Source organism: Thalassophryne amazonica, unplaced genomic scaffold, assembly GCF_902500255.1.
Source record: "Thalassophryne amazonica unplaced genomic scaffold, fThaAma1.1, whole genome shotgun sequence".
NCBI classification, from domain to species: Eukaryota; Metazoa; Chordata; class Actinopteri; order Batrachoidiformes; family Batrachoididae; genus Thalassophryne; species Thalassophryne amazonica.
Window position 1 is genome coordinate 529150 of NW_022986254.1, and position 25083 is coordinate 554232.

Consider the following 25083-nt stretch of genomic DNA (forward strand, 5'->3'; position numbering starts at 1 on the left):
GGTGAATGATCTTCTGCTTACAATGGATTTGGACACCACTACGGTTCTGTTGCTGTTAGATCTCAGTGCTGCATTTGATACAGTGGATCATCATATTCTACTTGATAGGCTGGAAAATCATTCTGGGATTACTGGGAGTGCCCTTGCATGGCTGACGTCATACTTGACCAGTCGTTCTCACTGTGTTTTGTACAGTAACATTACCTCTAACCTTAGTGACATGAAATTTGTGGTTCCACAGGAGTCTGTCTTAGGTCCCCTGCTTTTCTCCCTTTATATAGCACCCCTTGGGCACATATTACGGCGTTTTGGGATTACCTTTCACTGCTATGCAGGTGATACTCAGTTATACATGCCGATGACTGCTGGTAATCTCGTTCACATAAAATCCCTAGAAGATTGCCTTGTAGCAGTGAGAAGTTGGATGTCTAGAAACTTCCTACTTTTAAACTCTGATAAGACTGAAATGATGGTTCTTGGTCCAGTGAGACATCGGCATCAATTTGACCAGTTAACGCTCAGCCTCGGCTCGGGTGTCACACATCACACTGACAAAGTGAGGAACCTTGGGGTAATTTTTGATCCTTCATTGTCCTTTGGCCTCCACATTAGAAATATTACTAGGACTGCTTTCTTCCACCTGCGAAATATAGCAAATATTCGTCCCATCCTGTCTATGGCTGATGCTGAGACCCTGATCCATGCATTTATCTGTTCTAGATTGGACTACTGCAATGTTGTATTTTCTGGTTTACCGCAGTCTAGCATTAGGGGTCTCCAATTGGTTCAAAATGCTGCAGCCAGACTTTTGACACGAAGCAGAAAGTTTGTCCACATTACACCCATTTTGGCGTCTCTTCACTGGCTTCCTGTCCCAGTGAGATCAGATTTTAAGGTTCTGCTACTAACCTATAAAATTATTCATGGACTGGCACCTCCCTACCTAGCTGACCTAATTAAACCTTACATCCGGCCCGGGCTTTATGTTCTCAGGGTGCAGGACTACTTTGTGTCAATAAGGTGAATAAAAAGTCTGCGGCTCACAGAGCTTTCTCTTATCGTGCCCCTGTTCTGTGGAATGATCTCCCTGCGTCAATAAAACAGTCAGATTCTGTGGAGACCTTCAAGTCCAGACTTAAGACGCACTTATTTTCCCTTTCATATGGCTAGTATACTGGTACAGTTTTGTTTTATGCTTTTCACTCTTAATTCATTTATTAGTAATTGGAGCCGGCCGCGGCCTCAACTTTACCTAAATTCTGGGTCTTTTAGTGAAGTTTAGGGCTAGTGGCCGGTGATCACCTCAGTGATCGCCAGCTGTTTTTCTTGTTGTTTAATGCTGACAAATTATACAGTAATGTTTTGTCTTTCTGATGCCTGATTCTGTTTTTTCTCTCTGTTTAAGGTGCAGCTCCATCCAGAGATGGGAGTTGTATTCGTGTTGGCGATCCTCCTGTCCTGTGCGCCAATAACATTTCTTGTATATTCGTCTGTGAATTGTTGTGTGAATTGTTTTGTAATTTGTGTCTGTAGCATGGCCCAAGCAGAGGGTCACCCCTTTGAGTCTGTTCTGCTTGAGGTTTCTTCCTCAGAGGGAATTTTTCCTTAAAACTGTTGCTCTGGGGGTTGGTAAGGTTGTAAGGTTGGTAGTGTCACTTGTATTAACAGGAGTTAATTTGCTTTCATTTGTGCATTTTTTTTTTTCCATGGCAGTGGTCTGATAAAATTAAAGTGTAGGTGACACCAAAAAATGTGCACAAATAATCACTAAAAATGATGTAATGCTGATATGTAAAAAAAAATCCAGAACAATAAAAGTTGCTGATAAGTGTGCAGGTGAAGAATAAACTACAGCTGTCTGAACCCTGCACTCTATTTCAGCCCTCAGCCGCAGCCATATTGTTGATACGTCATCACCAGAACAGGACCTGACCTGCTGATTCAAACCCAAATCAACTGTAAACATGGTGGAGGTCGAGCTGTTTTCAGATGATTTTTTTTTTTTTATAGTGTGGGGCTTCTTATTTATTTTTATATATATACCAGCTGGGGTATCCAGCGCTGCCCGGGTTAACGTGTTATAGACATAAGCCAAATGCCAATCATTTTAATCAAAACAAATGCCCAACATTTGGTTTTGTAATGCTGATGTCTTATAAGTATAATATTTAATGGGCTAAAGTTTGTCCAGCAGAACTATAACTATATATATTTACTGCTGTCAGTATTCAACCTCATCCACATACATTATTTCCTCAAATTTATTGTTATATATTTTCCTCAAACTACACAACTAATAATTAAGTTAGAAACAGACTAAAAAAAGACACCTGAAGGACCTAAACAGCAGCTTTTGACCATCAACAAACCTCGATTTCCACCTGCATAAAGATCAGAATTCTCCACCTTTAGTCCGAGATATTAAAGACTAAACGGGTTGTGAAAAAGTTCTCATCTTACCCTCGGTGCTGACAGTGAGTGCCACCAGGGCCAAGTGGAGTCCATGATACCCTCTGAACTGCAAACACAATGTTTGCAGGCCGTAACCCACCAGCTGGTTCAGTGTCTCGGGCAACCTCTGGAGACTGTCCTTCAGCTGAGAGACAGAGAGAACTGGAATTAATGAGTGAATTAAGATGATGTCCTCACTGTTGACCATCACAAAACAAATACATCGTAAGCAAAAAAATTAATAAAATCTTCAGAAAGTGGAGACATCCTCATCTTTTTGAACAAGAGTGCTCTTCTTTTTTAAAAACAGAAAAATAAAGTTGTTTTTTTTTGTTGCACCAATCCAAAAGTGAGCCACTCCAAACGGTGGGTTTTGTGATGTGTTACAGCCTTTCTCATTTTAATCACGAGTTAGACATCAACCTTATCAAAGGTGGCAAAGTTCCTGAGGTCTTCACAGGCCAGCTGCAGGTAGAGAGGACTCACTGCTCCCTTCTTCATAACCAACGTCTGGAGCTGGACAGGAAAGATGAAGAAAAGACAACTTTTATATACAAAAACAATAAAATTAAGAGAATCCAGGGCCAACTTTGAAAAATACAAGCAACAGCATCACACACACACACACACACACACACACTACATCATGGAGTTTTTGAAAGAAAGAAAAAAAAGGCAATGTTCAATAAAGATGTAATCAGAGTGGGGATAATACATCCACTACTATTGATGTTACGATCATTGTAATACAGTGTATCCAGAAAGTATTCACAATGTTTCACTTTTAAACAAATAAATGGTAAATGGACTGCATTTATATAGCGCTTTTCCATCTGCATCAGACGCTCAAAGCGCTTTACAATTATGCCTCACATTCACCCCAATGTCAGGGTGCTGCCATATAAGGCGCTCACTACATACCGGGAGCAAAATGAAGGAACAGTGAACAAAAAGTGTGCAGACTCAGATAAAGCAAAACTGAACAAAAACACTATGCAGACTCAAATAAATGAACGGTGAACAAAAATAAAGCAAACTTTTCCACATTTTGTTATGTTACAGTCTTATTCCTAAAGGGAACTAATTTTTTCTTCCCCCTCAAAATTCTACTCACCACACCCCATAATGACAACATGAAAAAAATTAATTTTTTGTAAATTTATAAAAACACAGATGTACTTAAGTATTCACACCCTTTATTCAATACTTGATGCACCTTTGGCTGCAATTACAGTCTCAAGTCTTCTTGAATATGATGCCACAATCTTGGTGCAACTATTTTTGGGCGGTTTGGTCCATTTATCTTTGCAGCACCTCTCAAGCTCCATCAGGTTGGATGGGGAGCGTCGGTGCACAGACATTTTCAGATCTCTCCAGAGATGTTCAGTTGGATTCAGGTCTGGGCTCTGGCTGGGCCACTCAAGGACATTCACAGAGTTGTCCTGAAGCCACTGTTTTGATATCTTGGCTGTGTGCTTAGGGTCACTGTCCTGCTGAAAGATGAACCGTCGCCCCAGTCTGAGGTCCAGAGCGCTCTGGAGCAGGTTTTCATCCAGGATGTCTCTGTACATTGCTGCATTCATCTTTCCCTCAATCCTGACTAGTCTCCCAGTTCCTGCTGCTGAAAAACATCCTCACAGCATGATGCTGCCACCACCATGCTTCACTGTAGGGATGGTGCTTGGATTCCTCCAAACATGAAAGAGTTCAATCCTTGTCCCATCAGACCAAAGAATTTTGTTTCTCCTGGTCTGAGAGTCCTTCAGGTGCCTTTTGTCAAACTCCAGGTGGGCTGCCATGTGCCTTTTACTAAGGAGTGGCTTCCATCTGGACACTCTACCATACAGGCCTGATTGGTGGATTGCTGCAAAGATGGTTGCCCTTCTGGAAGGTTCTCCTCTCCACAGAGGAATGCTGGAGCTCCGACAGAGTAACCATCGGGTTCTTGGTCACCTCCCTGACTAAGGTCCTTCTCCCCCAATCACTCAGTTTAGATGGGCGGCCAGATCAAGGAAGAGTCCATGGTGGATCTGAACTTCTTCCATTTACAGATTATGGAGGCCACTGTGCTCATTGGGACCTTCAAAGTAGCAGAAACATTTCTATTCCCTTCCTCAGATTTGTGCCTTGAGACAATTCTGTCTTGGAGGTCTACAGACAATTCCTTTGACTTCATGTGTGCTCTGACTGTCAACTGCCGGACCTTATATGTAGGTCCCACTTTAGTTTGGAAGAAAAAAATAAATCTTTTTTTTTTTCATCCATTTTGGAATAAGGCTAAGATGTTATGGGATGTTGTGAGTAGAATTTTGAGAAGGGAAAAAAAAAAAAAAAAATTTACTCCAGTTTGGAATAACGCTGTAACATAAAATGTGTAAAAAGTGAAGCGCTGTACAAAAGACAACAGATGTAAATAAGCCAATGACGACAATCTGGCTTGTTTACTTTCACTGTATGGACTATTGTAATTCATTATTATCAGGTTGTCCTAAAAGTTCCCTAAAAAGCCTTCAGTTAATTCAAAATGCTGCAGCTAGAGTACTGACGGGGACTAGGAGAGCATATCTCACCCATATTGGCCTCTCTTCATTGGCTTCCTGTTAATTCTAGAATAGAATTTAAAATTCTTCTTCTTACTTATAAGTTTTTGAATAATCAGGTCCCATCTTATCTTAGGGACCTCGTAGTACCATATCACCCCAATAGAGCGCTTCGCTCTCAGACTGCAGGCTTACTTGTAGTTCCTAGGGTTTGTAAGAGTAGAATGGGAGGCAGAGCCTTCAGCTTTCAGGCTCCTCTCCTGTGGAACCAGCTCCCAATTCAGATCAGGGAGACAGACACCCTCTCTATTTTTAAGATTAGGCTTAAAACTTTCCTTTTTGCTAAAGCTTATAGTTTAGGGCTGGATCAGGTGACCCTGAACCATCCCTTAGTTATGCTGCTATAGACGTAGACTGCTGGGGGGTTCCCATGATGCACTGTTTCTTTCTCTTTTTGCTCTGTATGCACCACTCTGCATTTAATCATTAGTGATCGATCTCTGCTCCCCTCCACAGCATGTCTTTTTCCTGGTTCTCTCCCTCAGCCCCAACCAGTCCCAGCAGAAGACTGCCCCTCCCTGAGCCTGGTTCTGCTGGAGGTTTCTTCCTGTTAAAAGGGAGTTTTTCCTTCCCACTGTAGCCAAGTGCTTGCTCACAGGGGGTCGTTTTGACCGTTGGGGTTTTACATAATTATTGTATGGCCTTGCCTTACAATATAAAGCGCCTTGGGGCAACTGTTTGTTGCGATTTGGCGCTATATAAAAAAATTGATTGATTGATTGATTGATTGATGTACATGATGTGCATGGTCCCTTATCAAATTTTATTTTTTTTTTAAGGTGCGACTTGGACTCTGGAAAACATGGTATTTATTCATTCATATTCTTCTGAGGATGCTGGACAACCTGAATGCTGAGATTTTATTGAAATGTGATTTTTTGTTTTTTAAATAAATAGTTTGTAAACATAGTTTTAAAAAATTAAGAAGAACCTGGTTGTTGAATGCAGAGTCACTGAGTTTCTTGCCGAAGGTTGCCAGTCCCTTTTGGACTATCTCCTTCCTGTCTAACACGGTAAGCTGTCCCAGGGAAAACAGGATCGCCCCTCTCTTCTTGATCAGAGTTTGCAGCAGCGCACAACTGGACGTGATGCTGATTATCAAACATACACCCTGAGAAGAAAAAGGAAGTCCAGGCTTCAGTTGCCCTTAAAGTTGCTAAATCCAATGTTATAAATATTTAACCAGAGTCATCAGGAGAGGACATGTCCCCCCCAGACCCCACAAATTAGTAATACAAAGTGTCATGGGGGAATCACCCAACGACACACTTATGCTAAATATGAATGAAATTGGTCAAGTGCTTCTTGAGATAATCAAAAACAGAAGTCCTGATCACTATATCCCTCCATATTTCATAGTGGGAAGTTTAAAAACAATCTTACAGAGTGACTGACCTGTGGGAGGTGCTGTGGTATCCAGTCGGAGTTCAGCTGACCACCGCCATCTTGGACAAAATCTGCCCCGTCAACCAGCATTGCCAGCGGTCGGCTATTCATGTCACTCAACTTGGAGTGAAATTCTGACATCTGCTCTCTAAAATTAAAAGCCAAATTTAAGTGAGAACCTCAGATACTACAGAGAGAAACGTTAAGCGTCGAGTCGCAGGATTCTTCCAAACCCGCCTACCTGTAAGACTGAGGAAGAGGCGACTTCTCCTCCTCTGTATCCCTCATCTTCCTGAAACACAGAAGGAGACATCGAAGGAGGTTCTCCATAGACCGTGCCGACTGGCTGGCAGCTGTGGAGTAGGCGATGACTTCACACTTCTGGTTGCTCCTGGACTTTTCTCCGGTCCGGAGAGCTTCTGCTAAAGCAGCCTGTGTGGACAAAGACCAGCACTCCATTAATTATGAAGTCAGGGTTGGGGAAGGGGGTGCCCAAATACTTATGGACATTTCAATTTAAAAGTCCCATTTCCTCACTTGATCTCAAAGTCTAAACACTTGGCAAACACTGTAATGCTAAAGAGATAAAAAGTAATAACCAGGCAAGATTAAAGTTCACTGATGATTCAATTGGCCTTCAATCTCAATCATTTCTGTCTTTGATGCTAGGGATTGCTTTCATCAAAGACAAACTATTAGTTGCCTAGCAACCATATCATTAGAGTGTTTGCAATCACAAACGTCTAAGAAATGCCACCAGGTCACTAGGGGCTAATAGTAAAGAGATAAACATAAATGTGTTGATCAGTCATGTCGCGAAAATGACCAAGGTTTAGGTGCGCTGACACTTGCACGACTTTGATGCACAGCCGTTGTCATGACGATCCCACCCGCTGTGTTCCCAGTTGGACGCCGTTCTTTGTTCCACCAGATGCCGCGCACTCTGCGCTGGACGCTGCATATATACGAGGTCTGTTAGAAAAGTAACGGACCTTTTTATTTTTTGCAATAACCTTATGGATTTGAATCACATGTGATTGCATCAGCCAAGCTTGAACCTTCGTGCACATGCGTGAGTTTTTTCACGCCTGTCGGTTGCGTCATTCGCCTGTGAGCAGGCTTTGAGTGAGCACTGGTCCTCCCCCCTCGTCGGATTTTCATTGAGGAAAATGTCTGAACGGCTGGAGCAGCAATGCATCAAATTTTTCAAGAAACTGTGAGACAGCCAGGTGGACACCATTCTGAAAATTCAGAAGGCTTTCAGGGACGATTTTATGGGGATTACACAGATTAAAGAGTGGTACCGCCAGTTTAAAGACAGCGCACAATGGCGGAGGGCGCGACGCGCTCCGAGCGGCGATCGACAGGCTGAAACGACCAAATCATTTCCAAACTGAATGCTGTGTTGATCCGGGATGTCGTCTGACTACCAGAGAAATGGCAAGAGAGGTGGACATCAGCACTTTTCCGGCACATTCCACTGTTAAAGGAGATTTTGTCATGAAAACAGGAGTGGAGGAATTCGCCACGGAGCCGCTAATGGCGCGGAATGAAAGCACCTCTGTGTTGGTCTCACAGGACAAGTTGTGGCATGCCCAGATCTTCGACAATTTCTCGGATACTCACTCGACTGAAAAGCCACCCAAAGCCGTCTGAATCTTCCGAATGGTGGAAGAGCTGGGCATGTCCCGTGAGACTTCCAACATGGAGGTGCTTTTTGTTGTGCGCCATGACGCGGCTCCATCCTGACACGCGAATTCCGCCACACGTCTTTCATTTCAAAATCTCCTGTAACAGTGTAATGTGCCAAAAACGTGCTATGTCCACCTCTCTTGCCATTTCTCTGGTGGTCAGACGACGTCCCGGATCAACACAGCCTTCACTTTGGAAATGATCTGGTCGTTTCAGCTTGTCGATGGCCGCTTGAAGCGCGGCGCGCCCTCAGCGACTGTGGGCTGTCTTTAATCCGGTTGTAATGCTCCTTAATCTCTGTGATGTTCATAAGATCTTCACCGAAAGCCATCTGAATTTTCCGAATGGTTTCCACCTGGCTGTCTCTCACAGTTTCTGAAAAAATTTTGATGCAGCAAACCGGCAGTCGCTCAGCCATTTTCCTGACAATGAAAATCCGCTGAGGGGGCTGGACCACTCCTCCCACAAAGCGTGCTCACAGGCGAATGACGCAACTGACAGGCATAAAAAAACTCACGCATGCGCACAAAGGTTCAAGCTTGGCTGATGCAATCACACGTGATTCAAATCCATATGGTTTTTGTAAAAAATAAAAAGGTATGTTACTTTTCTAACAGACCTCGTATAATGTAATGAAATTACATGCCTCGCAACGGGGACCCATAAAGATGGAGTGAATATTCAGGTCTCACAACGGCGGACCATAAAGATGTAACAAAATTAGTCAATTCCAGATCGGCTCACACGCAAGCACCAAAATAAATGTAATGAATAAGTAGTTAAACTAGCTGAGGAAGCTTCTGGGATTTGAAGCGAAACGTCCTTGCTCTACTAAGTACTCTACTAAGTAGTTAAACTCCCAAATTAAATTAGACTGGGCTAGGCTTCATTTAATAGATCACCAAAATAATTAACAATTTTAGGGTTTAATAATGATTATTTAATCAGGATAATTAATTTGGGGCACCACCTATTTGAAGCAGAGGTACTTCAATTTAAAGATTCATTAATTTATCAGTCTCAAATTAATCAATGAGTCTCAATTTAACCCTCTGGGGTCCGAGGGCATTTTTTGGACAGTTCACTTGCCTTGCATAAAGGTTTTTTTTATTGCTGTTAACACTCCCTGCCTCCCACAATCAAGTTTTATGTCTTTTTTTTCAGTACAACCTGTGCTTTCAGAATATATATGTTTTGATGTGTTTTATAAGTGTAATAAAGGTTTACAATCAAAAATAGGCAAAGAAAAAAGTGAAAAATAATTTTCCACACATTTATTCAAAACACAGCAAACTATAATAAACAACTGTTTTGACCCTTTATAAAGGTAATATGCGGTCTTGTGTGAAAGACTGTACAACAAAAAGGTTCAAACAATAAAAAAATGCACATTTTGAACAATATATACAAAATGGTTTATGCGTTTTGTTGTCCGTTGATATGGTAAACAGTGCTTTACGCAGAGAAAGCAACAGAGTTATCCAGTAACATTCACATGCAAACTAGTGGAGCAATCCTGATAGTTACACACTCTTTGTTTGAGCACGTGAGATTGTCATCAGAGGCTCTCAGTCTGCTCCGTGTGCCTCACTGATCGCTGTGTGTAATGGCGCAGGCCACACTGAGTATGTACTAATAGTATGTACTCATTGGAGCACCTAGGGGGCTATTCAAACGGGCCAACTAGTAACATATCACTCCTGAAAAGGATCTTTGGCTTTTCATGTGAGGTAAATCTGCCCTACACTTCACAGAAAACTTCATGTGTTCAAAGGCAGACAAAATGATTTAATTATTTAAACACATTAACTATTTTGGTATACTACTGTTCTAAGACACTCGAATGGATACACATTATTAATCGTCACTTAAACGCTCCATTTGGTCAAAATAGAATATTTCACCATCAACATATTGACAATGCAGAAAGATCACACTTAAACACACATCAGTTAAAAGGAACACATGCCAATAAAATGGAATGATTATATGCAAAGCATTTTGTCCATCCATCCATTTTCTTCCACTTCATCCGAGGTCAGGTCGCGGGGGCAGCAGCTCAAGCAAAGCCGCTCAGACCTCCCGATCCACATACACCTCCCCCAGCTCCTCCGGGGAACGCCAAGGTATTCCCAAGCCAGCTGCGAGACATAGTCCCTCCAGCGGGTCCTGGGTTTTCCCTGGGGCCTCCTCCCAATGGGACATGCTCGGAACACCTCTCCAGCGAGGCGTCCAGGGGGCATCCAAAAAAGATGCCTGAGCCACCTCAGCTGGCTCCTTTCAACGTGGAGGAGCAGCAACTCGACTCAGAGCTCCTCCCAAGTGACCGAGCTCCTCACCCTATCTCTAAGGGAGTGCCCAGCCACCCTGCGGAGGAAACTCATCTCAGCCACTTGTACTCGTGATCTTGTCCTTTTGGTCATGAGCCAAATCTCATGAACATAGATGAGGATCGGAATGTAGACTGATCGGTAAATCGAGAGCTTTGCTCCCTTGCTCAGCTCTCTCTTCACCACAACGGTCTGATACAGCGACCACATCACTGCGGACGCTGCACTGATCTGTCTGTTGATCTCACGCTCCATCCATCTCTCTCTCATGAACAAGATCCCAAGATACTTAAACTCCTCCACTTGAGGCAAGGACACTCCACCAACCTGAAGAGTGCAAAGCTCCTTTTTCTGGTCGAGAACCATGGCCTCGGATTTGGAGGTGCTGATTTTAATCCCGGATGCTTCACACCGTAAACCGCTCCCACGCTGAAGGTCCTGATTTGCCAAAGCCAACAGAACCACATTGTCCGCAAACAGCAGAGACGAGATTCTGTGGTTCCCAAACGAGACTCCCTCTACACCCTGACTGCACCTAGAAATTCATAACGGTTATGAATAGAACCGGTGATAAAGAGCAGCCCTGGCAGAGGCCAACGTGCACTGGAAACAGGCTTGACTTACTACTGCAATGCGGACCAAGCTCCTGCTGCAGTCGTATAGGGATCAGATAGCCCTTAGCAAAGGACCCCAGACCCCGTACTCCCGGAGCACCCCCCACAGGGTGCCTCGAGGAACATGGTCAAATGCCTTCTCCAGATCCACAAAACTCATGTGGACTGGTTGGGCTAACTCCCATGAACCCTCGAGCACCTGATGGATGGTGTAGAGCTGGTCCAGTGTGCCGCGGCCAGGACGAAAACCACACTGCTCCTCCTGAATTCGAGGTTCGACTATCGGTCGAATTCTCCTCTCCAGTACTCTGGAATAGACCTTACCGAGGAGGCTGAGGAGTGTGATTCCCTTGTAGTTGGAACACACCCTAAGGTCCACCTTCTTAAACAGAGGGACCACCACCCCGGCCTGCCAATCCAGAGGCACCGCCCTCGACCGCCATGCGATGTTGTAGAGACGTGTCAACCTAGACAGTCCCACAGCATCCAGAGACTTAAGGTACTCCGGACGGATTTCATCCACCCCAGGAGCCTTGCCACCGAGGAGCTTTCTGAACACATCGGTGACTTCAGCCTGGGTAATGGATGAGTCCGCCTTTGAGTCCCCCATCTCTGCTTCCTCTTCAGAAGACGTGACAATGGGATTGAGGAGATCCTCGTAGTATTCCTTCCACCGCCTGACAACATCCCCAGTCAGGGTCAACAGCTCCCCACCCGCACCATAAACAGTGCTGCTGGAGAGCTGCTTCTGCCTCTGGAGGTGGCGGACGGTTTGCCAGAATTTCTTCGAGGCCGTCTGATAGTCCTCCTCCATGGCCTCCTCGAACTCCTCCCAGACCCGAGTTTTTGCCTCTGTGACCGCACAGGCTGCAGCACGCTTGGCCTACCGGTACCTGTCAGCTGCCTCCGGAGTCCCACCTGCCAACAAAGACAAGGACTCCTTCAGCTTGATGGCATCCCTTACTTCCGGTGTCCACCACTGGATTCTGGGATTGCTGCCGCGACAGGCACCAGAGACCCTCCAAGAACTGAACACCACTCGGGTTCAGATTGGGGAGGCCGTGCTTCCCGATCACCCCCCTCCAGGCCTCACTGTCGCCACCCATGTGGAGAACAATGGAGTCCCCAGTCGGAGCACTATCTAGTACCCCTCCCAGGGACTCCAAGAAGGTCGGGTACTCTGCACCGCCTCTCGGCCCATAGGCCGAGACAACAGTGAGAGACCTGTCCCCGACCCGAATACATAGGGATGCGACCCTCTCGTTCACCGGGGTGAGCTCCAACACATGGCAACTGAGCTGGGGACCAATAAGCAATGCTACCCCAGCCCCTCTCCAGGAGTTGGGTACTAGAGCCCAAGCTGTACGTGGAGGTGAGCCCGACTATCTCTAGTCGGTACCTCTCAACCTCCCTCACAAGCTGTGGCTCCTTCCCCCCAGCGAAGTGACATTCCACATCCCAACAGCCAGAGGCTGCGAGCGCAGACTGGGCCAGCAGGCCACCCGCCTTGACCACCACCCAGTCCTCTCTCCGCCCGACCCCCATGGCCCCCTCTGCAGGTGGTGAACCCACAGGAGGGCAGGGTGACATCGCTCTTTCGGGGTGGGCCTGGCCAACCACCAGCCGCTCGCGCGCGAGCCCTAACCCCAGGCCTGGCTCCAGGGTGGAGCCCCAGCTCCACCGTACTGAGCAACGTCTCGGTCCTTGATTTCATACTGGTCATGGGCACTTCTGAACTGCCCTTAATCTGACCTGTCCCCTAGGACCTGTTTGCCATGGAAGACCCTACCAGGAGCACAGAGCCCCCGACAACATAGCTCCTACGATCATCTGGGTACGCAAACTCCCCCACCATGATAAGGTGGCAGTTCAAGGGGGATCCTCGAAGTATTCCTTCTACTGCCTGACAACATCCCCAGTCAGGGTCAACAGCTCCCCACCCGCACCGTAGACAGTGTTAGTGGGGAGCTGCTTCTGCCTCTGGAGGCATCGGAAGGTTTGCCAGAATTTCTTCGAGGCCGTCCGATAGTCCACCTCCATGGCCTCCCCAAACTCCTACCACAAAAAGCATTTTTGCAAAAAACAAAGCATTTTGTTTGATTAATCAATACAAACAACATTAGACATTTTATATATGAATAAGATAATACTGATGCATTTTTTTTTTATTTTAAGCAAAGGTCTTTTCTTTTACTTAGACCTAACGATAAAAGCTGATGGTCAAGACTCAGAGTTTATGGCCAGGTCTTGTCATGGGGGAAGGTCCTCTGGCAGTGTGCTGTCATAAAATTTGGGTTCTCCTGGCCTGGAGAAGCTCAAATTCTGACGTGAAGCAATTATAATGTCATGTAATTCATAGTGACTGAAAATTCACTGATAAAAAGGCAAGGACTCCCCTTTGAAGAACCTTGAGTTACAGTTCTGTTTTGCTGTGAAGCACAGTGTTGGCCAATGGCGGGATGTCTCCATCTTATTTCCAAATGGACCAGATGACTTAGAAATTTCTCAACAGAGTGAAACACAGTCTCTGTCTTCAGTTCAAAACTCAGGTTTTTGTTGAGACAGCATTGATGTATTTATTTAATTAGTGCGAATCGAGGCCATGGGCTACAAAAATAATTATTTTGTACCAGATTATTCATTTTCCTCTGCACGTTGGCTGCTGACACCAGCTCTAATCGCTTCCTGAATCACAGAGGACCAGCTTGGTAAAACAGTTGCATGTTCTTTCCTTCTTGTGTGCAGCTGTAAAAGTATGTTTATGATAGATTTAACATCTCGTTATAATTGTTCAGACCAGCTGCCCTCTGGTGCGGTGCGCTGACGCAACCACTCCCTCCATTTACTTCTTTACTTGACGTAGTAGTATACTCGAGCTGTACGTAGTGTTGGTGAGCAGATCACGCTGTTGCATGACATTTACACATGAAAGAATTTTTGAACATTTCAAAATTCTCTTTGCACAATTGCACGCACCGGGGCCCCCTCACGTTCAGTCTACACCCGTTAAAGACGAGTTTACGCTCCTGCATGACACAGGTGGTGCAAGTGTGTGACTTAAAGTCGTGCAAGTGTCAGTGCACCTTTTCTTTTCATCTCATTCAACTCTGTTGTTGCTTAGTAACCTTAAGGACTTCACCATGACAACAAGAGAAAATTAAATTCAAATGTAATTCATTTCAATTTCCCTGAGGGAGTCTTCCTAAGGGATTAATACAGTTATATCTAATGTAAGATTTATTCAACCTTGCATATCATCTTTCTTGTCAAATCCAGGGACAGCTCATTTACACGTCTGGACTGTCAGAGGTGAAGAAATCATAAATGTCTACAAAATCTCACCCGAACACCACCTGGGATCCTGTTGGTCTGTGAATGAAGCTGAAAACAGTTTCATATTCTTATTCACTGTGTTTCCTTTGCTTTTGACCAATGTCTATGTGACCGAAAATAAAATCAATCTCATCAACCAATAAGACTTGACAGCAGTTGGATGCCTTTCAGAGGATGACTTTACCATAAAGACAGTTTTTCCCTCTCCAACAGCCGACTCCACCACCATCAGTCCTCCTTTGGCCTGGATCCGCTCGGCTATCTCCACAGCAGCAGACAGCAGCTTCGCTCTGCCAAAGAACCGTCTCTGCAGCGACCCCTGGTGTAAATCCTGCTCATTTAATTCTGACGCAAGATCCAACTGGTCATCTTCCTACAAGATAAGCAATACTGATGAGGTGGTCAACAGTCTGTGACCACAGCCAGAGTCCAGTCAGTTCAGAACATCGATTTCTATTTAATCCACTAGATGGCGGATGCAGCCTGTGAGTTGTTGCAAGGCAGCCTCCATCTTGCTTAACGTTATTACGTGTCATCAGGCATTAGAAATCTTAAAGTTAGGGTTAAAGTGATCTGAAAATGCTGTTTTGTGCAGCGTTCGGGTGCAGCAACAAGCTGATAAAGGATTGTCAGCTGGCTAAATAAATATAAAATAATTGTGTTGTGAGCTTTCATAAATGTCTATTATATGTAATAATGATGTGGGGTTAATGACTAAATTTGCTGAATAAAGGTTAGAAAATGATTGTTTTTTATCGATCTGTATTCTGTAAAGTAGTGACTTCAGTTTTCAGAGACGTGTACAAACATTTGTTTTCTTGTTTTCTTCGATTGGCTTGACTCTACTGGTGGTTGGCTCTCACTGCGGTATTGTATCACTTCCTGTTCTGGAGCACAGCGGTGTTTTGCTGTATCTGTTAGCTGTTTAATCTGCGCAGTTAGATTGATCTAGTTAACTAGATAACGATTTGTTTCACAGTGTAATCTTCACGTGCCTTAACTAAAGCACTCCCTCTGCTGAATCACCTCTAAATTATTTACACATTATTCACTTTGTGTGTTTTTAGGAATCTGCTAGCTTAGCGCAGCTACTAGCTCTTAGCCGGTTTAGCATGGCGGCTTCTCCTATCTCTCCCGCACTTTTCTGCTCTGGGTGTGAAATGTTTAGTTATTCCTCGGCCTCCTTTAGCAGTAATGGTACTTGTAATAAGTGTAGCTTATTCGTAGCTTTGGAGGCCAGGCTGGGCGAATTGGAGACTCGGCTCCGCACCGTGGAAAATTCTACAGCTAGCCAGGCCCCTGTAGTCGGTGAGGACCAAGGTAGCTTAGCTGCCGTTAGTTTCCCTCTGGCAGATCCCGAGCAGCCAGGAAAGCAGGCCGACTGGGTGACTGTGAGGAGGAAGCGTAGCCCTAAACAGAAGCCCCGTGTACACCGCCAACCCGTTCACATTTCTAACCGTTTTTCCCCACTCGGCGACACACCCGCCGAGGATCAAACTCTGGTTATTGGCGACTCTGTTTTGAGAAATGTGAAGTTAGCGACACCAGTAACCATAGTCAATTGTCTTCCGGGGGCCAGAGCAGGCGACACTGAAGGAAATTTGAAACTGCTGGCTAAGGCTAAGGCTAAACGTAAATTTGGTAAGATTGTAATTCACGTCGGCAGTAATGACACCCGGTTACGCCAATCGGAGATCACTAAAATTAACATTGAATCGGTGTGTAACTTTGCAAAAACAATGTCGGACTCTGTAGTTTTCTCTGGGCCCCTCCCCAATCGGACCGGGAGTGACATGTTTAGCCGCATGTTCTCCTTGAATTGCTGGCTGTCTGAGTGGTGTCCAAAAAATGAGGTGGGCTTCATAGATAATTGGCAAAGCTTCTGGGGAAAACCTGGTCTTGTTAGGAGAGACGGCATCCATCCCACTTTGGATGGAGCAGCTCTCATTTCTAGAAATCTGGCCAATTTTCTTAAATCCTCCAAACCGTGACTATCCAGGGTTGGGACCAGGAAGCAGAGTTGTAGTCTTACACACCTCTCTGCAGCTTCTCTCCCCCTGCCATCCCCTCATTACCCCATCCCTGTAGAGACGGTGCCTGCTCCCAGACTACCAATAACCAGCAAAAATCTATTTAAGCATAAAAATTCAAAAAGAAAAAATAATATAGCACCTTCAACTCCACCACAGACTAAAACAGTTAAATGTGGTCTATTAAACATTAGGTCTCTCTCTTCTAAGTCCCTGTTAGTAAATGATATAATAATTGATCAACATATTGATTTATTCTGCCTTACAGAAACCTGGTTACAGCAGGATGAATATGTTAGTTTAAATGAGTCAACACCCCTGAGTCACACTAACTGTCAGAACGCTTGTAGCACGGGCCGAGGTGGAGGATTAGCAGCAATCTTCCATTCCAGCTTATTAATTAATCAAAAACCCAGACAGAGCTTTAATTCATTTGAAAGCTTGACTCTTAGTCTTGTCCATCCAAATTGGAAGTCCCAAAAACCAGTTTTATTTGTTATCTATCGTCCTCCTGGTCGTTACTGTGAGTTTCTCTGTGAATTTTCAGACCTTTTGTCTGACTTAGTGCTTAGCTCAGATAAGATAATTATAGTGGGCGATTTTAACATCCACACAGATGCTGAGAATGACAGCATCAACACTGCATTTAATCTATTATTAGACTCAATTGGCTTTGCTCAAAATGTAAATGAGTCCACCCACCACTTTAATCATATCTTAGATCTTGTTCTGACTTATGGTATGGAAATTGAAGACTTAACAGTATTCCCTGAAAACTCCCTTCTGTCTGATCATTTCTGAATAACATTTACATTTACTCTGATGGACTACCCAGCAGTGGGGAATAAGTTTCATTACACTAGAAGTCTTTCAGAAAGCGCTGTAACTAGGTTTATGGATATGATTCCTTCTTTATGTTCTCTAATGCCATATACCAACACAGTGCAGAGTAGCTACCTAAACTCTGTAAGTGAGATAGAGTATCTCGTCAATAGTTTTACATCCTCATTGAAGACAACTTTGGATGCTGTAGCTCCTCTGAAAAAGAGAGCTTTAAATCAGAAGTGCCTGACTCCGTGGTATAACTCACAAACTCGCAGCTTAAAGCAGATAACCCGTAAGTTGGAGAGGAAATGGCGTCTCACTAATTTAGAAGATCTTCACTTAGCCTGGAAAAAGAGTCTGTTGCTCTATAAAAAAAAGCCCTCCGTAAAGCTAGGACATCTTACTACTCATCACTAATTGAAGAAAATAAGAACAACCCCAGGTTTCTTTTCAGACCTGTAGCCAGGCTGACAAAGAGTCAGAGCTCTATTGAGCCGAGTATTCCTTTAACTTTAACTAGTAATGACTTCATGACTTTCTTTGCTAATACAATTTTAACTAATAGAGAAAAAATTACTCATAACCATCCCAAAGATGTATCGTTATCTTTGGCTGCTTTCAGTGATGCCGGTATTTGGTTAGACTCTTTCTCTCAGATTATTCTGTCTGAGTTATTTTCATTAGTTACTTCATCCAAACCATCAACATGTCTATTAGACCCCATTCCTACCAGGCTGCTCAAGGAAGCCCTACCATTATTTAATGCTTCGATCTTAAATATGATCAATCTATCTTTATTAGTTGGCTATGTACCACAGGCTTTTAAGGTGGCAGTAATTAAACCATTACTTAAAAAGCCATCACTTGACCCAGCTATCTTAGCTAATTATAGGCCAATCTCCAACCTTCTTTTTCTCTCAAAAATTCTTGAAAGGGTAGTTGTAAAACAGCTAACTGATCATCTGCAGAGGAATGGTCTATTTGAAGAGTTTCAGTCAGGTTTTAGAATTCATCATAGTACAGAAACGGCATTAGTGAAGGTTACAAATGATCTTCTTATGGCCTCAGACAGTGGACTCATCTCTGTGCTTGTTCTGTTAGACATCAGTGCTGCTTTTGATACTGTTGACCATAAAATTTTATTACAGAGATTAGAGCATGCCATAGGTATTAAAGGCACTGCGCTGTCGTGGTTTGAATCATATTTATCTAATAGATTACAATTTGTTCATGTAAATGGGGAATCTTCTTCACAGACTAAAGTTAATTACGGAGTTCCACAAGGTTCTGTGCTAGGACCAATTTTATTCACTTTATACATGCTTCCCTTAGGTAGTATTATTAGACGGTATTGCTTAAATTTTCATTGTTACGCAGATGATACCCAGCTTTATCTATCCATGAAGTCAGAGGACACACACCAATTAGCTAAACTGCAGGATTGTCTTACAGACATAAAGACATGGATGACCTCTAATTTTCTGCTTTTAAACTCAGATAAAAAATGAAGTTATTGTACTTGGCCCCACAAATCTTAGAAACATGGTGTCTAACCAGATCCTTACTCTGGATGGCATTACCCTGACCTCTAGTAATACTGTGAGAAATCTTGGAGTCATTTTTGATCAGGATATGTCATTCAATGCGCATATTAAACAAATATGTAGGACTGCTTTTTTGCATTTACGCAATATCTCTAAAATTAGAAAGGTCTTGTCTCAGAGTGATGCTGAAAAACTAATTCATTCATTTATTTCCTCTAGGCTGGACTATTGTAATTCATTATTATCAGGTTGTCCTAAATGTTCCCTGAAAAGCCTTCAGTTAATTCAAAATGCTGCAGCTACAGTACTGGTAGGGACTAGAAGGAGAGAGCATATTTCACCCATATTGGCCTCTCTTCATTGGCTTCCTGTTAATTCTAGAATAGACTTTAAAATTCTTCTTCTTACTTATAAGGTTTTGAATAATCAGGTCCCATCTTATCTTAGGGACCTCATAGTACCATATCACCCCAATAGAGCGCTTCGCTCTCAGACTGCAGGCTTACTTGTAGTTCCTAGGGTTTGTAAGAGTAGAATGGGAGGCAGAGCCTTCAGCTTTCAGGCTCCTCTCCTGTGGAACCAGCTCCTATTTCAGATCAGGGAGACAGACACCCTCTCTACTTTTAAGATTAGGCTTAAAACTTTCCTTTTTGCTAAAGCTTATAGTTAGGGCTGGATCAGGTGACCCTGAACCATCCCTTAGTTATGCTGCTATAGACTTAGACTGCTGGGGGGTTCCCATGATGCAATGAGTGTTTCTTTCTTTCTTTCTCTTTTTGCTCTGTATGCACCACTTTGCATTTAATCATTAGTGATTGATCTCTGCTCCCCTCCACAGCATGTCTTTTTCCTGGTTCTCTCACTCAGCCCCAACCAGTCCCAGCAGAAGACTGCCCCTCCCTGAGCCTGGTTCTGCTGGAGGTTTCTTCCTGTTAAAAGGGAGTTTTTCTTTCCCACTGTCGCCAAGTGCTTGCTCACAGGGGGTCGTTTTGACCGTTGGGGTTTTTACGTAATTATTGTATGGCCTTGCCTTACAATATAAAGCGCCTTGGGGCAACTGTTTGTTTTGATTTGGCGCTATATAAATAAAACTGATTGATTGATTGATTCAGTTTTACTGCCTGAATGTTTTGTCGTGATAAATATCGCACCATTCATTTAGTGATTCAATTAGAAGTCTCACTTTCGCAAGTCTCAATTTATCCCTTTCAGGTTTTTCTTCACATCAGGTTTTCCATCCTGAGATATTCTGTCAGAGCAAATTCATAGAATGGAAATGTTTTTTCTCTCAATTTGGTGGGTCACATGACAGTCGCTTTGACATCGCATAGGAAACTCATTTCTCTATGACATTTTCCATATTTCAGTGTAGTGTTTTCAGATTTCTTTCAACTTGGTCCAGAATTTAATGGATAATCTTACTTTTACCCTGGCTGGTGTGGCTGTTCCATTTTATTTATTTTATTTTAAATTTTTCGCGCTCCATAAAAGCGGCGCTGCAGGTGAATTAAGAGCCATCTTTAATATTAATATCTTTAATATGATGCGAGTGTGTGAAGCGCTTACTTTCATGCTTGATTATTTCCCATCTTTAACTTCATAATGAAATTAATTAAGGATCAGACTAGTATCTGGTGTCGCAGCAGACAGTGTGTTTGACAAACTGATGGTATTTTCTATGTGGTCTGGGACCAAAAAATGAATTCAGGTCCCATCCATCCACCCATTTTCTTCTGCTTCATCTGAGGCCAGGTCGCGGGGGCAGCAGCTCAAGCAAAGCCGCCCAGACCTCCCGATCCACACACACCTCCCCCAGCTCCTCCGGGGAAACCCTGAGGCATTCCCAAGCCAGCTGCGAGACGTAGTCCCTCTAGCGTGTCCTGGGGTTAGACCGAGCTCCTCACCCTATCTCTAAGGGAGCGCCCAGCCACCCTGTGGAGGAAACTCATCTCAGCAACTTGTACTCGCGATCTTGTTCTTTCGGTCATGAGCCAAATCTCATGACCATAGGTGAGGATCGGAACATAGATCGATCAGTAAATCGAGAACTTTGCCCCCCTACTCAGCTCTCTCTTCACCATGATGGTCCGATACAGCGACCGCATCACTGCAGATGCTGCACCGATCCGTCTGTCGATATCACGCTCCATCCGTCCCTCTCTCATGAACAAGACCCCAAGATACTTAAATTCCTCCACTTGAGACAAGGACACTCCACCGACCTGAAGAGGGCAAAGCACCTTTTTCCGGTCGAGAACCATGGCCTCAGATTTGGAGGTGCTGAGTTTCATCCCAGACGCTTTACACTCGGCTGCAAACTGCTCCAGTCCACGCTGAAGGGCCTGATTTGATGAAGCCAACAGAACCACATCGTCAGCAAACAGCAGAGACCAGATTCTGTGGTTCCCAAACCGGACCCCCTCTACATCCTGACTACGCCTAGAAATTCTGACCATAAAGGTAATGAACAGAACCAGTGACAAAGGGCAACCCTGGCGGAGTCCAATGTGCACTGGAAACAGGCTTGACTTACTACCGGCAATGCAAACCAAGCTCCTGCTGCGGTCACACAGGGACCGGAAAGCCCTTAACAAAGGACCCCGTACTCCCGGAGCACCCCTCACAGGGCACCTCGAGGGACACGGCCGAACACCTTCTCCAGAGCCACAAAACACATGTGGACTGGTTGGGTGAACTCACATGAACCCTTGAGCACCCAATGGAGGGTGTAGAGCTGGTCCAGTGTGCTGCGACCAGGATGCAAATCACACTGCTCCTCCTGAATCTGAGGTTTGACTATCGATAAAATTTTCCTCTCCAGTACTCTGGAATAGACCTTACCAGGGAGGCTGAGGAGTGTGATCCCCCTGTTGTTGGAACACACCCTCCGGTCCCCCTTTTAAACAGAGGGACCACCACGTCAGCCTGCCAATCCAGAGGCACCGCCCCCGACCGCCATGCAATGTTGCAGAGACGTGTCAACCAAGACAGTCCCACAACATCCAGAGACTTAAGGTACTCCAGAAAGATTTCATCCACCCCAGGAGCCTTGCCACCGAGGAGCTTTCTGACCACCTCGGTGACTTCGGCCTAGATGATGGATGAGTCCGCCTGAGTCCCCAGTCTCTGCTTCCTCTTCGGAAGACGTGACAATGGGATTGAGGAGATCCTCGACAGCGGTAGCACCCTGGCAACAGCCAGAGAATGAGTAGATTGCCTGGGTACTCCATCCAGTGATTCAATAGATATCTATGGTTCAGAACCACCTATCGCTTAAATCCCGAGGACATAAATTTGATTTCATAAGAGAGTAAAACTTACCTGCACAAACTGCTTCAGCAGAGCTGTCCAAATGTCTTCCAGCACTGCTTTAGCAAAATCCTCCAGGTTTTTCAGATGTGGCGTCCCCTCAAGAATTCCTGCCCACTCACATGGATAACTGAGACAGAAGGAGGTGCATTCAGGTTCAAAGTGCTTTTTTTTTGCGTAGCAGCTTCAACCTGACGAAGTCGTGAACTAGGCTAGAATAAAAACGCCACATGGGTCCACATGCTGAAAAAATCTGGACTTTTCATTTTAAGTTTGTAAGTTAAAGCGATATGCAAGAACACACACAAACCAAAACAGAACAGGTGTCCACATGACTCCCAAACCACAGTCGTAATCCAAGATGGAGTTTGCTTCGGTGACAGAATGTTATGGCTGCGACTAAACCAGCATCATTGTTCGCGCAGTTGGTCATGTGGTTACCACTAAACAGTGGGTTCAATCCCTGGAAGTAGTTGAGTGTGTACGTGCCCCTAAAGCCCGTATCCCACTGAGCGGTGAATGCTGATGAACAAAGTCAATGTTGGGGTTCGTAAAAAAAAAAAGCAGAACAGTTCACAAACAGATTTTAGGGTCGCAAACAGTTTTTGTTGCAAATAAGTTGAATTGAATTTTTCATTTTAAATTGTATTTTTGCAGAGAATAAACAATGTCAAATCATAACAGATTCTTTAATTTTTCCTTTTGAAAGAACAGAACACCATGAACAGCACCTCTGCACAAAATAGACAAAAGAATCAGAGAAAAAATTACAAACGTAAGCAAGGAGGGTATCTTGAGGGGAACAGATGGAACCCTAAACACAGCAATGAGAGGGTCCAGTTGTATCTAAAACCCCAATTCCAATGAAGTTGGGACATTGTGTAAAATGTAAATAAAAACAGAATACAATGATTTGCAAATCGTCTTCAACCTATATTCAATTGAATACACCACAAAGACAAGATATTTAATGTTCAAACTGATAAACTTTGTTTTTGTGCAAATATTTGCTCATTTTGAAATGGATGCCTGCAACACATTTCAAAAATGCTGGGACAGTGGCAACAAAAGACTGGGAAACTTGATTAAAGCTCAAAGAACGTTCCACAGGTGAACAGGTCAATTGGAAACGGGTGAGTGTCATGACTGGGTACAAAAGGAGCATCCCCAAAAGGTTCAGCCATTCACAAGCAAAGATGGGGCGAGGATCACCACAACTGCATGAAGAAAAAAAAATAGTCCAACAGTTTAAGAACAATGTTTCTCAACGTTCAATTGCAAGGAATTTAGGGATTCCATCATCTACAGTCTATAATATTATCAAAAGATTCAGAGAATTTGGAGAACTTTCTACATGTAAGTGGCAAGGCCGAAAACCAAGATTGAATGCCCATGAACTTTGATCCCTCAGGTCCACTGCATTAAAAACCTACATCATTGTGTAAAGGATCTTACCTCGTGGGCTCAGGAACACTTCAGAAAACCATTGTCAGTTAACACAGTTTGTCGTTACATCTACAAGTGCAAGTTAAAACTTTACCATGCAAAGTGAAAGCCATACATCAACAACATCCAGAAACGCCGCCGCCTTCTCTGGGCCCGAGATCATTTAAATGGACAGACACAAAGTGGAAAAGTGTGCTGTGGTCTGATGAGTCCACATTTCAGATTGTTTTTGGAAATCATGGACGTCATGTCCTCCGGACAAAAGAGGAAAAAGACCATTCAGACTGTTACCAGTGCAAAGTTCAAAAGCCAGCATCTGTGATGGTATGGGGGTGTGTTAGTGCCCATGGCATGGACAACTTACACATTTGTGATGGTATGGGGGTGTGTTAGTGCCCATGGCATGGACAACTTACAAAATATGACAACGGAGACCCCGGACTGTTGAACAACTGAAGTCGTACATCAAGCAGTGTCACGGCACTGCAAGTCTGGTTTGCTCTCTGAAGGACTTAATTTTAAATAATCTAATAATAATCTAATAAAAAATCTCTTAATTTTAAATAATCTCTTAATTTTGCTGTCAGAGACACAAGCGAGACAACTTTAGATAAATAAATCTAAAATTATCTTCCTTAACTCAAACTGAAAGTAAATCTCTCCAACTTGATATAAACTAATTAAAAATATAAAATCCAGGTACCTGATGAAGTGGTGTAGAGGAGGATTTTCTTAAAAAGAAGACCTGAGGACTTCCGCTTCCGGTCGTATGGAGTAAGCAGCGCGAAAGACCAGCTCCTTGGACGTACAACTAAATTAAAAAAATTCAGACCAGTAATTACAACTAAAGGCGCCGTAACTTCACTGGAGCAAACATGAACTCCAAAAGAAACAAACTCTATACCCAGACGACGCTGGAAGTCGACACCTGCACTGCTGCCGGAGGAAAAGACGGACCGGCTAAAGCTAACACCAAGGAGCTAACAGATGAAACGCCGATATCTCTGGGCACTTTACGGGTGGAATTGAGAGCTGAGTTCGGTGGATACAGAAACAGCATGCAGACGATCATCAAAATAGCGATGGAAGGTCTCCGCAAATAAATATGTGATGATATTTCTGACCTGCGGGAAACCACCAAAGCGGACATCAATGCTACACGTGACGAGCTAACTGAGAAAGTTGATAAACTATTCTCACAGCAAGCAGAAGTGGCTCATACACAGACCACCATGGAACAGTCCCTTAATGACACCTCAGATAAACTCATGACTCGAGAAATCATACCAGTCTTTCGCCACTGAGCATAAAAAAATGCAGGATAAACTACTTGATCTGGAGAACAGAAGCCGCCGCCAGAATATAAGAATTTTAAATATCCCGGAGGGAGCTGAGTCCAACAAGCCAACCGAGTTTACATCCAGATTCCTTTCTGAAGTGCTTGGTGAGGAAAACTTCTCCACTCCTATTGTTATCGACCGAGCTCACAGGAGCCCTGCCCCGAAACCGCGCAGTGGCAAACG

At 44.0% G+C, this 25083-nt stretch overlaps 1 protein-coding gene across 1 annotated transcript in view; it reads right to left on the bottom strand.

Annotated features, from left to right (window-relative positions):
• LOC117505830 (telomerase protein component 1-like) overlaps window positions 1-24710 on the bottom strand; it is a 165737-nt gene extending 141027 nt beyond the window's left edge. The window contains 8 exon segments of the mRNA XM_034165368.1: window positions 2461-2596; window positions 2875-2967; window positions 5983-6162; window positions 6447-6585; window positions 6679-6869; window positions 14591-14779; window positions 22127-22244; window positions 24685-24710. Coding sequence (XP_034021259.1) covers window positions 2461-2596; window positions 2875-2967; window positions 5983-6162; window positions 6447-6585; window positions 6679-6869; window positions 14591-14779; window positions 22127-22244; window positions 24685-24710 — 1072 coding nt within the window.
• Window positions 24711-25083: the final 373 nt, after the last annotated feature.